The following is a 13604-nucleotide window of genomic DNA, read 5'->3' on the forward strand; positions in this document are numbered from 1 at the left end:
GGATTGCTTAGGGATTTGAAAAATGTGTGCAGTTACAAGGGAAGAATGTGCTGGTGTAAACCAGTATATCTGCATATCTGTGCAGCTGTGTAAGTGAGAAAATGTCTGAAGTATGCAGAGATTTCAGATTGAAATAAGGATCTCCAAATACTGTCTTTTTGGTTGGCTAAAAAGAAATAGACGTGAATGTGTGAATGAGTTGTGAAAAATCACTGAACAGCTTAAATGGAATAGTCATTTTTAAGTCAATATAATTCCTGAAATAAAGTTTCCATATCACTCTAAGGAGTATTTTGGGGGAAATTCATTATGCTATATAAATGGCATATTTATATGACTATATTTATGGCTCTAGACCTTAGAATCATAGAATCATAGAGTCGTTTAGGTTTAGACCTTGAATAGTGATAACATAAATTTATTTTGGTTACATTAATTGACATATAATTTTATTTTTATATTTTACGTTAGTTTAGTTTTTAGCATAAGCTGTTTGCTGAAGTTGATTTGGAGATGTTGCAATTTACGTATGAACCATTTTTAGAGTTTTTGTATTTGAGAAAGCTGTCTCATGAAATTGGCTGGTACTAGCCTTAGAAATTAACCTGTTTGGCAAAACTGCATTGGCTTGCACCTCTCTTGAAAGACTTTTTGACCTGTGAAATAGTTATTGGTAAGTAGCTCATCTTTTTGTTTTATTTATTTATTTATTAATTAAGATTACCTTTTTTTTTTTTTAATTTCCTCTTTAGGGGGATTACTGAAGCTCGTTTTGTTTATGTCTTTGTTCTTGGCATAGTCTTCACTGGCACTAAAGATTTACTAAAGTCACAGGTTATTTCTGCAGACTCCAGTGTGAAGAGTACTGGATTATGGGAAGTGTATAGTGGATTGGTTCTCCTAGCAGCCCTTCTATTTAGACCTCACAATTTACCAGTCTTGGTGTTTTGTCTGCTGATTCAGACAATGATGACAAAATACATCTGGAGACCTTTGAAATTTGATGCAGCACAGATTACTATCATGCACTACTGGTATGGCCAAGCTTTCTTCTATTTTCAGGTAAGCTGAATACTCTCCCTGCTACAGGGGTGGGAGGGGGAAGAATTTTGAAAGAAGTGTTGTCCATTGTGAGTAAAATGCCAGTTAAATCTCAGAAAGGAAGAGTTTAGTGAGTTCTCAGAAGGGTTTAGTTTCTAACTGCATTATTAATGTTTTGTTTTCAGAATCAGAGAAAGATGCATGCCTTGGTAACTTATGCTCAATATAGATTTGTGGAGGTATTAAAAATATCAGATGTCTATACCAGGGGTGATTTTGGTCTGTTAGTGGGTACTAACAGACTACTACTGAGTACTGTTCTGGTGGTAACAAATTTAAAAATTTCAGCTGAATTGATTAATACCAATAAAAGACAGATGGCTTTTTGTCCTGGATTCTTGAGGCTTACAAAACCTTTGGTAGCATCACAATAGGTGTACATACAGTTTAAGACTGAAGGAAAGTTCTGTGACAAATTAATGTCTCTTATGAGAATCAGAACTAATTGCCATTCTTATTATATCAAATGGTATCTGCTTTCCTGAGGAGCCTTACTAATTTCAATAACATAGTTCTCTGCATTGCAAATAAGGTTGCAATTCCACAAAAACTTTCCTTAGCATTGAAGCTGGAGAGGTTCTTTCCACCTCTAATGATGTTGGAAACTTAGTGTAGCAGACCGTCTTAAGGGGGGCATTTGTTAAGTTGGGAATCAGGTTGTTTCTAGTTTAGGAGGAGAGGCTTTCTGATCTGTTTTTCAAGGTGAGATCTGCATTGGCTTTACTTTTGAGGAAGTAACATCCTCATGGGTGAGGATGTTAAAACTGTGGTCAAGCTTAGGTTAGTTTGTACTGTGCTTCTAATCCTGTTAGTCTTGGACTGCAGATTGGCTTGACTTTGCTCTGAGAGTACATGTCAGGATAGGGAATTGCTGATAAGATTGTCATGATTCATCCCTTCCTACCCGCTTTCCCTGCTGAGAGGATATAACATTTCATGGTTGAATGGCTTTTGCTTGTCTTGAATGTTACTGTTCAGGCAGTCAGCTCTGATTATGGCCTTCTGAGAGCAGCCCCTAGGGGGGTTGGCAAGAGGCTGAAGGCAGGGACATCTCAGTACTGAAGTACTAAGCAAAAGCAGCTGCCAGAAATTTAATGGTGGGTATGCTGGCAAGAAAATCCTACTTATAGAAAAGGGACTAATAAAGAATGGTTTGAATGTTTTCATAAAGCACCCATTTCAGTGATGATGAATTCTTGGTACAGTTGGCTGAGAATTTCACAGAACCACCAAATCACTGAAGAGTTGAGACTAAAAGGTGCCTCTGGAGATCATTCAGTCCAGCCTGCCCCCATCCAGTGGCAGGTCAGCCAGATCAGGTTGGTCTGGACTGTGTCCAGTCCAATTTTAAATACCTGCATGGATGAAGACTGTAACCTCTTTGGGCCATTGAGCCCAGTGCTTGACCACCCTAGCCAGTAAAAAAGCTTTTTCTGATGTTTAAACAGAACGTCTTGTGTTTCAGTTTGTGTGCATTGCTTTTCATCATTTCGCTAGTCACTACTGAGTGACTGAGAAGGTCAGAGTCTGGCCACATCTTCTTTACTCTCCCTCATCAGGTATTTATACATGTTGTTATGATCGCTGTGGAGCTTTTTCCTCTTGAGAGTAAACAGACCCAGCATTTTCAGATAGATGTTTGTATGACAGATGCTTCGTTCTCATTATCATCTTTGCAGTGCTTCACTGGACTTTCTCCATTACATCCATGTCTGTCTTGTGCTGGGGAGCCCAGAACTGGACCAGGGAGCGCAGGTGTGATCTCACCACTGCTTAATAGGAGGAATGGAGAATCTCCCTCAACTGGCTAGTGATGCTGTCCTTTAATGCAGCCCTAGGTGCTGTTGGTCTTTGCACAAAGGGCAGATGGCTGGCTGGTAGACAACATGGTGACCACCAAGACCCCCTTGTCCATCTCTGCCAAGCTGCTTTTGATGTGGTTAGCCCAGGCCTGACCCAGGGCATGGATTTATTCCACCCCAAGCACTGGATTTGGCACTTCCCTTTGCTGAACTTTATGAATTTATTGTCAGGGTGCCTCTGAGTGGCGGCGGACCCATCTGCTGTATCAGCCACTCTCTCAGTTCTGTACTGTGTGCAGACTTGCCGAGGGGGCACTCTGCCCTGTTGTCCAGGTCATTAATGAAGATGTTAAACAGTATCAGCCCCAGTGCCAAGCCCTGGGATTGATCGCTAGTTACTGGCCTCCAGGTGGACTTTGTACTGCTCATTGCAATTGTGAGCCCAGCAGCTGAGCCAGTTTTCAGTCCACCTCCCTGTCCCCTTTCCTAGCCTGGACTGCATCAGTTTGCCTGTGAGGTGGTGTTAAAAGCCTCCTTGTGAGAAAGTGTGTTAGATACATGTAGCCCATGTATCTTCAGGCCAATATAGTATGATGGAGTAGAAAAAAGGACTTCCTAAGATAACACATTTGCTATGAAAGTGTAATTGGGCAGGTTAAATTTTGTGTCTTCTCCGAGTGCTGCAAAAAAATTGGGGAATAACTTTTCTGGAAGAATTTCCATGAACTTTGGAAAATGTGTTCACGTGCTTCAGAAATAAGCTATCAGAGGCTATCAAGAACATGATACATCTTTCCATTGGATGATGACTGCCAAAAGTTTTTTTTCTATACCAATAAAAATGTATTTATTCAAGACCAGTAAAAGGTAATGCTTAGATCTGATAGCATGTGTTGGGTTTTTTTAGTGGTTTTATGCTGGTGTTAGTGAGAAAATAGAAATATGTTTTAAGCTTTTTCTTCTTAATGACTAATTTTTTGCACTTTTAACTACCCTTGCAATTGAGGAGTTTTTTGGGGTTTAGAAGACTGGAAGAAGTGATTTCCATTTTAATTGGCTGCACATTGTGCTGTTGGATACCCTGCATTTTCAGGGCATCCACCCACACCCCATCACACCCCGCTGGCAATTTTGACATTTCTTCTAGATGTGTTTCCTTTGGAAGTAATAACTTCCAGCATGATACAGATTTCAGCAAACTTGAGGATATTTTAAAAATTAGCTCTGACAAGGAAATCTCTTGCACATAGACGTGCTGCTGAATCACAGCATCCAAAGCTCAGAAAGGAGAAATTCTCCATTGCTTCATTGTGAGCCAGATTGCTTGATTGGTCTTTGTGCATCTCCTGTCATTCTAAAATCTGGAGAATGAAGGGTGATAATTACTTATCAAAACTTCTGGTAAAAGCAGACCAAAGCTTTTTCTCCCCCATGTTGTTTCCCATGGTGGTTTATTATTAAGTCTGAGATATAAAACACAGCAGATCCAGATTAGCACCTGCCTTTTTGTGTTGCATCACATGTCTGTAAACTCCAGCTTTGAAGAGATTCTTCTGAATTTAGCAACAGCTTAGCAAAAACTTTGACAAATTCTTACTCTCTTTAGCACAGGGCCCTTTAAAAATGTATCCATTTCTGAAGAACTTGCCAACAGTCTTTTGCAGATTTTTTTGGCTGTCTACTTGAAAATCAAGGTGTGTGCCTATTCAGCATGCTGAAGACAGAATAAAATGGCAAATTAATTGTAATAGAACAGGAGGGATTTTAGAAAGAACAGTTTTGGTTGTGGCCTATTTATCTATTTTCTCTATTATTTTCTTTATTTTTCTCTATTTTCTCTATTTTTCTCTGTATTTCTCTGTTTTTTCTATTTTCAAAACATTGTAGAGATGTTTAAAATGGAGAAATAAAAAAAAAAAAGTGCTTTTAAGAGTCAAGACAGATAGAAGTTTCCTCCACCCCCAACTCCTTAGAGAACAAGTTTTCAGTTCTCTTTTAGAAATGCTGTAAGTACATTTACATTAGATGCCCTTTCTAGGGTGGAGATCAAGAGTCTGACCAAAATACCACTCTTCAGATGTTAGCTTTGTTCTTTTATTCTCTGATGAAGAAACTGTTCTGCAGGTACAGAAAGGAACAAATTGAATCATACAAAGCTAAGAGGTGGGGTTTTTTTCCCCCCCTTCACAGCTGAAAGCAATTATCTGATGTGCAAAATATTAGAGTAGAAAAGTAGAATGGTCAAGCTGGTAGCTCATGAAATTGCAGAAGCTACAAAGGTCCCTCAAAATCTAATTAATGCTGTCTCTTCAATTGGTAAATTTCTCCGAATTTGTTCTGAGAATAGGTTTTCCTGTCTGGCACTCCAGGTCCAAAGATGGAAGAAACTTCTTCCAGAAATTATGTTTAATTTCATGCTTTTTGCATGTAGGTTTGCTCAGTACGTAGCGTAGCATTCTGATCTGCACTACCAGGGAAAATTAAAAACCTGACAACCTACAAAACCCAGTTCTTCATTAATTTTCTTGGGTATATTTAAGTTTCTCCCCCCCTTTCCTTTGACTTCAGAGTCTAAAGCGTGAATGACTTGTTGCAAGGGGAAAAACTGCTCAGTTTGTGTAGCTTAAAATCAGGATTGAAGTGTTTTATTGATTTATTAGTGACACATAATTAACTGGCAATCATATATTAATGGCACTTAATTAACTGGCAGTGACTGAATTACAGATGCACGATCCATACCAGATATACAGCAGCCAAACACTCACCAATTTCTATGCCATTTTGTATACCTGATTTGAAAAATATCTAGCTCTGCACCAGGACCCCATCTCCCAAACAAGTAGAGGTAACCCCTGCCCTTCAGGTGTGTTACAGACACTCTCTTCTTATGGCAGTGCAGGTTCCCCTGTTTACTCACATCTCTTGTGACAGGCACTGAAGCTTTAGATGTTTATGTGTATCTCCAGAGTACCATAGATGAGTGACCTCAGGAGAAGCCATACATGATTTTGGGTCATCATGTACACTTTTCCAGCTCTTCCTTACCTGAGTGATGGAAGGTGGAACTCTGAAAGTACCCATAATTTTAATGTGTAGCTTTCTGGTTTACTAACAGATTTTAATTGTTTGGATAAACCATTTAATCTTTTTCCTTTACCTTGTGGGAAAAACAGGAAGGTCTTTGCTTGGTGACAGCTTTTTCCTTACTTCTGTGCCTTTCAATGAAGATACACCGTTCTTGCTGAGTAAACTGCAGGTATCCCAGACTTAGCAACTACCTGTCTTGGGCATAACCATCAACAGTGAGGTCTTACATTTTGACTGACTTAGGAAAGGGTTGTATTTCAGACAGAGTATGTATCATTTGTTCTCAAATACTGAATAAGCATTAAGGAAGTACAACTGGGCTGTTTCTGCTGGAGAAGTCCACCAAGTTCTCAGCTTCAGTATTGACCTCTGTTCTGCCTGCCTTGGTACCAGCTAGACATTCATTTACATATCACCTCTGGAGCGAGTGATATGTATGCTTGAATGCTAGGGGAGAGATGTGAAGGAAGCACAGCTGTATTATTAGGCATGATGTGCACTGCTGGCATAGATTTAAATGTCTTCCCTGACTTTCTTTCCTCAAGTTTTGTGGTTACTAGAGCTACCACTATTAAGCTGGCGGGGTCCAGAGTAGTGCTAGGTTTTTAATTTCCAGACAGGCATAAAGATCTAATGTAGCATACAAAAATGACAGCAGGTTTATGGTTGGAATACAGAAACTGAAAAACACTGAAATTTGTTGTTGATCAGATTGGATACTAAATTTAAACTGTGCTAGCTAAATGAGGCAGAAGAGAAGTATAAACTAAATATAAAACCCTTCCATCTGGAAATAGGAGAGAGATTTGGAGAACTACTTTTTGGACATGTCCTGGTGTGATTATGAGGAGAATGGGACTTCTTGCCCATGTTGCTGAGCATTTATTAAATCTTGGTAGGCAAGAGGGTACGTAATGACAAAAGCAGTAACTCTGTCTCGCTAAGTGTGGAATGTAAGTGATGGCCTTTTGAATAAGATAGTGAGTAAAAATAGCCTTGTTCAGGATAGCATATTTAATAAATGAAGTAGGGTTCTTTCGAAAAAATATTATAGGGTCCTGAAAGACTTTATGGAAGCATAGCTGTGAAAATCCTAAGTGTACAGAGGAAGCAAGGTTCATAGGAACAGATACTATTTTTCATTAATCAGTTGGTATAGTTGATGAAAGTGGGGGGAAAAAATGAAGTGCCTGAGTGTGGAAGCTAATATTTTGATCTTAAGTGGAAGCAGGAAAAAAACCAAATCAAGTACGGGTTAAAAACAAATGCCTTGAGCTTACACTTGGTTTTGCAATCTACGCTTCATCTGTGCCAGGGCCGAGAGTGCGTCTCCTGTCTAGGAGTTTAGTGTAGCAGAGTTGAAGGTCATCTCCTTCACTGAGAGGAGCTGTTGGGAGAAATGCTAGAAGGAAGTGCCTGCCCTCCTTTCCTTTGGGAGCTGCTTTTAATCTGATGCTTTACTGCCTGTGCTGTGTCACAGCTGTGTAAGCAGGTATGATCTTCTTGATCCTGATCTGGACCTGGACCCGCTGGCTGGCTTCCTGGCCTAATCTTGGACCTGCCTTGTCACTACAGACTTGCTGTGTGATCCCTGGACTGTGTCTAGCCCTGATCAGTGTCTCTGGATCCAGTCCTGACCTGGACATTCCACTGAGCATTCCCAGTCCTCCTGACTTACTGCCCTCACCTGCCTTGTTTTCATGCTCATTTCCCAGCTTACCTTGCAGAACCAGCTGGCCCTTGCTGGCCTTCTGACGATGTGAACCTAAAAGGCAAATTTATGAAACAGTTGTAACTTACACGGGAAGACTACACATTAACTCGTTTTTCCAGCCCTTTAGCAAGATTTTTGTGAATAGTAAGCAGTTGAAAAGGTTGCTTATACAGGTTGCGCAGTCTTCATGCTCAGAGGTTTTCAGATCTTGGCTGGATAAAGTCCTGTGTTATTTATGTGGAGCTGGGTAAAACCACTTTGTTTTTTAGTCTTGTTTTAGTAGTTAGGGTCTTTGCTTTATTTATTGCTTTGTGTAAATTGATGATGAGAATCAAAGTTAAAACTACTCCAGTATTGTCAAACAGATATGAAATTAATACATTTAGTCAGAATGCTACTTATTTGTCCGGATATTATTGCAAGCTTGAGAACCTCTTGATGAATTTTTCAACAAGCTTGAATGATTGATTGTTTTCTCCTGAGCTCTGAGTTGTCCCCATCTCATAAATCATCAGTACTTTCCAGAAGTATAATATATCTTTATCATTGCTACTTGCCCTTCAAATGCGGTGAGAATAGAAATAAATATCTTGGTTGTTTCTCTTAACTATAGCAGCTCCTAAAAAAATTATGCTGCTGTAAATATTTCTTAAATATTTTAGTTGCCTTGGATGAAAGCTCATAAATGAACAAAAATTCCATGTATTTATTTATTGGTCTTGTGGTTTTTTTGTTTCCATTCTTTGAGCAGTATATCTGTAGAAGAAGAGAAAGAAAATACAGTCTCAAAACCTTTAAGACATGTTTATGCTTTCTGATATTTTTTATCACTGGAGGAGAACAGAATAGGTTTGTATATTTTCAGAATGTTTTATATCTAATTCATCTTGCCTTTAGGTAGAGATGGACTGAGTGACATTTTAAGTGGCTTATAGCTTTCTCTTGTTATGATTTCTTGTTATGATTGTAGGATAATTTACATTGGAAAGGACCTCAAAAGGCCCACAGTTCAATGCCATTCTCAGAGCAGCATCAGCTGTGAGGTCAGACCAGGTTGCTCAGGGTCTTGAAACCTCCAAGGATGGAGACAGCAGAACTTTTCTAGCCAACCTTTTCCAATGACTTCATCTTTTCACCTTGAATTATTTGCTTCAAATAATTAAAATTAATTCCTTGTTCTATGTTTGTTTTTAGAATTCCAGTTACTAGAAAGGCATACAATTATGTGAAGGGCTCAGTGGAAGTGTGGTAACAGTCTGCTGTGTTAAATCAGTTGTTAGCAAGCCAGTAGCATGCCAGTTTTGTCTTGCACCTCTGTACTTCTCAGTTCAGTGAGAGTCATTGAGATAGTGCAGGTAATAGCTCATATTCAGTGCGTGAAGTGGTATCTGAAAAGTTTTCAGAAAAATCTTTGTAGCTGTGAAGAGGGTTTTAGATAGTTTTCGTTAGTGTCTATGGGGAGGGATTCTCCTGTGATAACTGTAGCAAATATGCTGGTTAGTTTCTCTAGCCGATGTTATTATTTGTGCTTCATTGATCTAGATCATGATGGATTATCATGGAATGCTTTTATACAATAGTGCATTGTCTCCTGTCACTTTCTGCCCTTACCACAATAAGCTATTGCACTGTTTGAAATACTTGGGTGATACTTTAAAATAAAAGCAGACACTCTGAATTGTCAGTTATTTATGTATTGTTTGGAGTATTGGAAGTTATAAGCTACAAAAATTCAGTTCAAATATACGAACTAGTCTTGGAGAAAGATATATAACGTGAAGCAAAAATGCTTCTTACTGCTCAGCAGGGCTCTTCCAACAGTAGCTGTGGAGCCATCCATGAGGCTCAGCAGATTCCTGGTGAGAGTGGGGAGTTTGGACACTTAACAACCAGTGTGGTTGGAGTTGTAAGTGTGTGGATCCAAGTGTGTGCGTCCTTGCTCTCCATGTTCTACAGCTACATCACCTTAAACAAAGTCAGAGATAGCTGGAGTGAACCCTGTGTGAATGGAACCACAGGGAGTTGGGGAGAAGGTGGAAAGCACTGTTCTTTCCTCCTGGTTCCTTCCTCTGCCTTCACTACCTGCCAGAGGAGAGTACAAATTTTTGCCCTGTTGTGCAGGACCAGTGACATGCACTCCCAGGTGCTGCATTTATTCTTGCTCCTTCTTGCATGTGATGGGATGGGGAGCTGCCCCGAGGTGCCAAGGATCAACCATGTGTATGTGCAGGTGGAGCAAACTGTGAAAGAGACCTTTCACCTGTTCATGAGATGAGCAGGATTGCCTGATGTCTCAGCTTTTCTACCCTGCATGCATCATACAGAGGAAAAGGAGGGGAGAGAAAGTAAGTAGATGTGGCGGGGAAAAGACCTGTTGCTCTGGTCAGGGATTGGGGGAAAAGAGAGCGGGTTCTCTCCATACCTGTCCTTGTCAAACTTTTGCTTCTTGAGGGGCAGCACCCTGCCCTGCTCTCAAAGTGCTGCACTTGACATTTCTGCTCTTGCCATGTCCTCAGTTTACACCCCTTAAACCTGAGGAGGAGCCTTGTTTTACAGCTTTCTTTTCCAGTCTCATCTTACAGGTTCTAGGGCACAGATAACACTTTTTCTTTAGCTGCTTGTCATTAGTTATTCTTCACTCTGCTCCTGTCATTGCTGAACATTACACTGAATGTGTAACAATAATTTATGACACTGGTGCAGTGTAACGGTAATTTACTACAGTGGTGCATGGTGAAGGTCAAGATGAGGAAAACTGACAGTCGTAAGTCAGTATTTTTCTGCTTTATGCTGTCTTGGTAAAATCCATACCTTACTGCATTCTTACAGCTTCAGCTCCCATTGCATTCTGGGGATATCTTCATGGTAGGATTCATGGGTACAGTGACTACTGACAATGAGCTCTGAATGGTTCTGTCAACATGGATGGCTTTTTCCTCCTTAGATTTTAAAGCTGTTTCAGGAACAGGGTTTTTGCTGTCCCTGGTGCCTAGTTACTTACGTACCTGAAAAAGCTACCTATTTTTCCTGCTGGTGGGTTGACGTGGCTGGATGCCAAGTGCCCATGAAAGCCACTCTATCACTCCCCCTCCTCAGCTGTACAGGGGAGAGAAAATACAATGAAAGGCTCCTGGGTTGAGATAAGGACAGGGAGAGATCACTCACGAGTTACTGTCATGGGCAAAACAGACTCAATTTGGGGAAAATTAATTTAATTTACCACCAATCAAATTGGAGTAGGATAATGAGAAATAAAAACTAAATCTTAAAATGCCTTCCCCCCACCCCTCCCCTCTTCCTGGGCTTAACTTCACTCCCGATTTTCTCTACCTCCTCCCCGCCAGTGGCGCGGGGAGACAGGGAATGGGGGTTGTGGTCAGTTCATCACACGTTTCTGCCACTCCTTCCTCCTCAGGGGAGGACTCCTCACACTCTTCCCCTGCTCCAGTGTCGGGTCGCTCCCGCAGGAGACAGTCCTCTATGAACTTCTCCAACATGGGTCCTTCCCACGGACTACAGTTCTTCACAAACTGCTCCAGCGTGGGTCCCTTCCATGGGGTGCAGCCCTTCAGGAGCAGACTGCTCCAGCATGGGTCCCCTGCGGGGTCACAGGTCCTGCCAGCAAACCTGCTCCAGTGTGGGCTCCTCTCTCTCCATGGGTCCACAGGTCCTGCCAAGAGCCTGCTCCAGTGTGGGCTTCCCACGGGGTCACAGCCTCCTTTGGGCACATCCCCCTGCTCTGGCGTGGGGTCCTCCCCGGGCTGCAGGTGGATATCTGCCTCACCATGGACCTCCTGGGCTGCAGGGAGACAGCCTGCCTCATCATGGGCTTACCTTGGGCTGCAGGGGGATCTGCTCCGGTGCCTGGAGCACCTCCTCCCCCTCCTTCTTCACTGACCTGGGTGTCTGCAGAGTTGTTCCTCTCACATATTCTCACTCCTCTCTCTGGCCACAATTGCTGTTGCACAGCTTTCCCCTGCTGCTTAGATAGGTTATTCCACAGGCGCTGTTACTGTGGCTGATTGGCTCAGCGTTGGCCAGCGGCTGGTCCGTTGTGGAGCTGGCTGGCGTTGGCTCTGTTGGACATAGGGGAAGCTTCTAGCAGCTTCTCACAGAAGCCACCCCTGCCGCTTCCCTCCCCTGGCTCTGCTACCAACACCATGCCATGCAAACCAAATACACCCTGTGTGCTGTGGATTTCATGGGCAACCCAGATGTGTATTTGATGGTGGCACTTCCTCACTGGGATAACTTGTGGTTCAAGAAGACTGCAGTCACTAAGATGAGAGGACATCGGGTCAGAAGGAGAGGGGGAGCCACCACTCCTCAGATGCTCTGCTGGGACTGGGACTGGGCCTGAGACTGTCGGTGGTGACAGCCCTTACATTTGGGTTGTTCTGGGGTTCTGTAGTGGGGAAAGGAGACTTTGATGGCTGCTTGAATACCAGTGCTGTAGAAACCGATCAGCTTCTCCAGCTACGGTAAGAATACCTGAGAGCTTTCACACTAGTCTGAGGAAACCTATCTGTGACCTGCCAACCTAGGAAATATTCTGCCTTAATCACAGGGTGTGTTTGCTGGTTTAGGTATTTGAGTAAAGTTAAATACTTCAGCATTTTCAGTGGAAAACACTTCCTTCAAGTTTATATTATTCCTTGTTATTTAGTAGCATTAGTCACTGAAAAAGAAAACTAGGTAAAACCACACAAGTCTCGGACTGCTCTTGATACTTTCATTGCTGTATCTTCCTTGTGTTTTTCTAGGGTTTAAATGCCTTTTATTGATGATTCAGGCTATCTAGTCTGACTTTTGGTCTATTCAATGCAATCTATTATGGCATAGACTTGGGAAGCGGAAACCTCTCTGAATTTGCCTGTCTTAATCCAGTTACATGCAGCAACTTGTGTCATGGAGCAGGCAGTGGGCGGTGTAGTGTTCCACTATAGCTCTAAATTAGAGCCCTGTTGTCTCTGAGGGCAAGAAATACTTATTTCCTGGTGTAATTTTAGGCAACAGGCCTAAAATCTTGGGTTTGAACCATGTGTGGTGAAAAATGCATTTTTTTTTTTCATTACTGTGACTGAAGTCAGCAAGTGTAGCTGCTTGCTTTAAACTCTTTTTTTTAATGTACTTTATTAAACAACAGGCATGTTAATTTGCAGGCAAAATAAGACAAGGAAATGATCATGCTGTTTATGCCTTCATTAGTCTGTAAATCCTAAATAGAAGCTCTTGTTTGGTAAGCTGCTTTACTGAAATTCCGATGTAAAGAATATGGCTGTACTGAAAGTGGCTTAAAGACTAAGTCTTTAACTGGTACAATAATTAATATTATTCTAATGTATTCTAAATGTTTCTTTGGAGATATTTGAATCTTTACTTCTTTATTCCTATTTTCAGGGAAATTCAAATGGCATTGCTACTGTGGATATTTCAGCCGGTTTTGTGGGACTAGAAAGCTATGTGGAGATACCAGCTATCTTCCTTACAGCATTTGCAACATATGCAGGACCTTTGCTTTGGGCTATTCATCTGCTGTGCTACTTGAGTTCCGAAGTTAGCAGGTAATCATGTTTTGAACTATAGTAATGCTCTTCTACGTACTGCAGATATAAACACCATCGATATAGTGTATACCTTTTCAAACAAATAGTTTTGTTCACATATTTTTTTTCCTTGGAAGTTAGTTTTCTGTTAAGAAAATGCATGTTCTTTCTTTGGTATGAGTTTGTATCACCTCACTCTTCCAGTTTCATTTTCTCTGCAGAAGTTTTGCACTGGGAATATATGTGTATGTTTTACTAATTTTGTTTCTTAATGAGTTCTCAGTTTGCTGTGCTAAATTACTTAAAATTTTATTATGTTTTGTTGTAACAGCATGTACTGCCTAAAAACAT

The 13604-nt window shown here is 41.2% G+C and overlaps 1 protein-coding gene across 1 annotated transcript in view; it reads left to right on the top strand.

Annotated features, from left to right (window-relative positions):
* Positions 1-13604, top strand: part of PIGG (phosphatidylinositol glycan anchor biosynthesis class G (EMM blood group)) — a 93776-nt gene that overhangs the window by 44975 nt on the left and 35197 nt on the right. Inside the window, exons 11-12 of the mRNA XM_075726543.1 lie at positions 753-1062; positions 13108-13271. Of these exons, the coding sequence (XP_075582658.1) occupies positions 753-1062; positions 13108-13271 (474 nt within the window). The remainder of the gene's footprint in view (positions 1-752; positions 1063-13107; positions 13272-13604) is intronic.

This window comes from Pelecanus crispus, chromosome Z (genome assembly GCF_030463565.1).
Source record: "Pelecanus crispus isolate bPelCri1 chromosome Z, bPelCri1.pri, whole genome shotgun sequence".
In the NCBI taxonomy this organism is placed as follows: domain Eukaryota; kingdom Metazoa; phylum Chordata; class Aves; order Pelecaniformes; family Pelecanidae; genus Pelecanus; species Pelecanus crispus.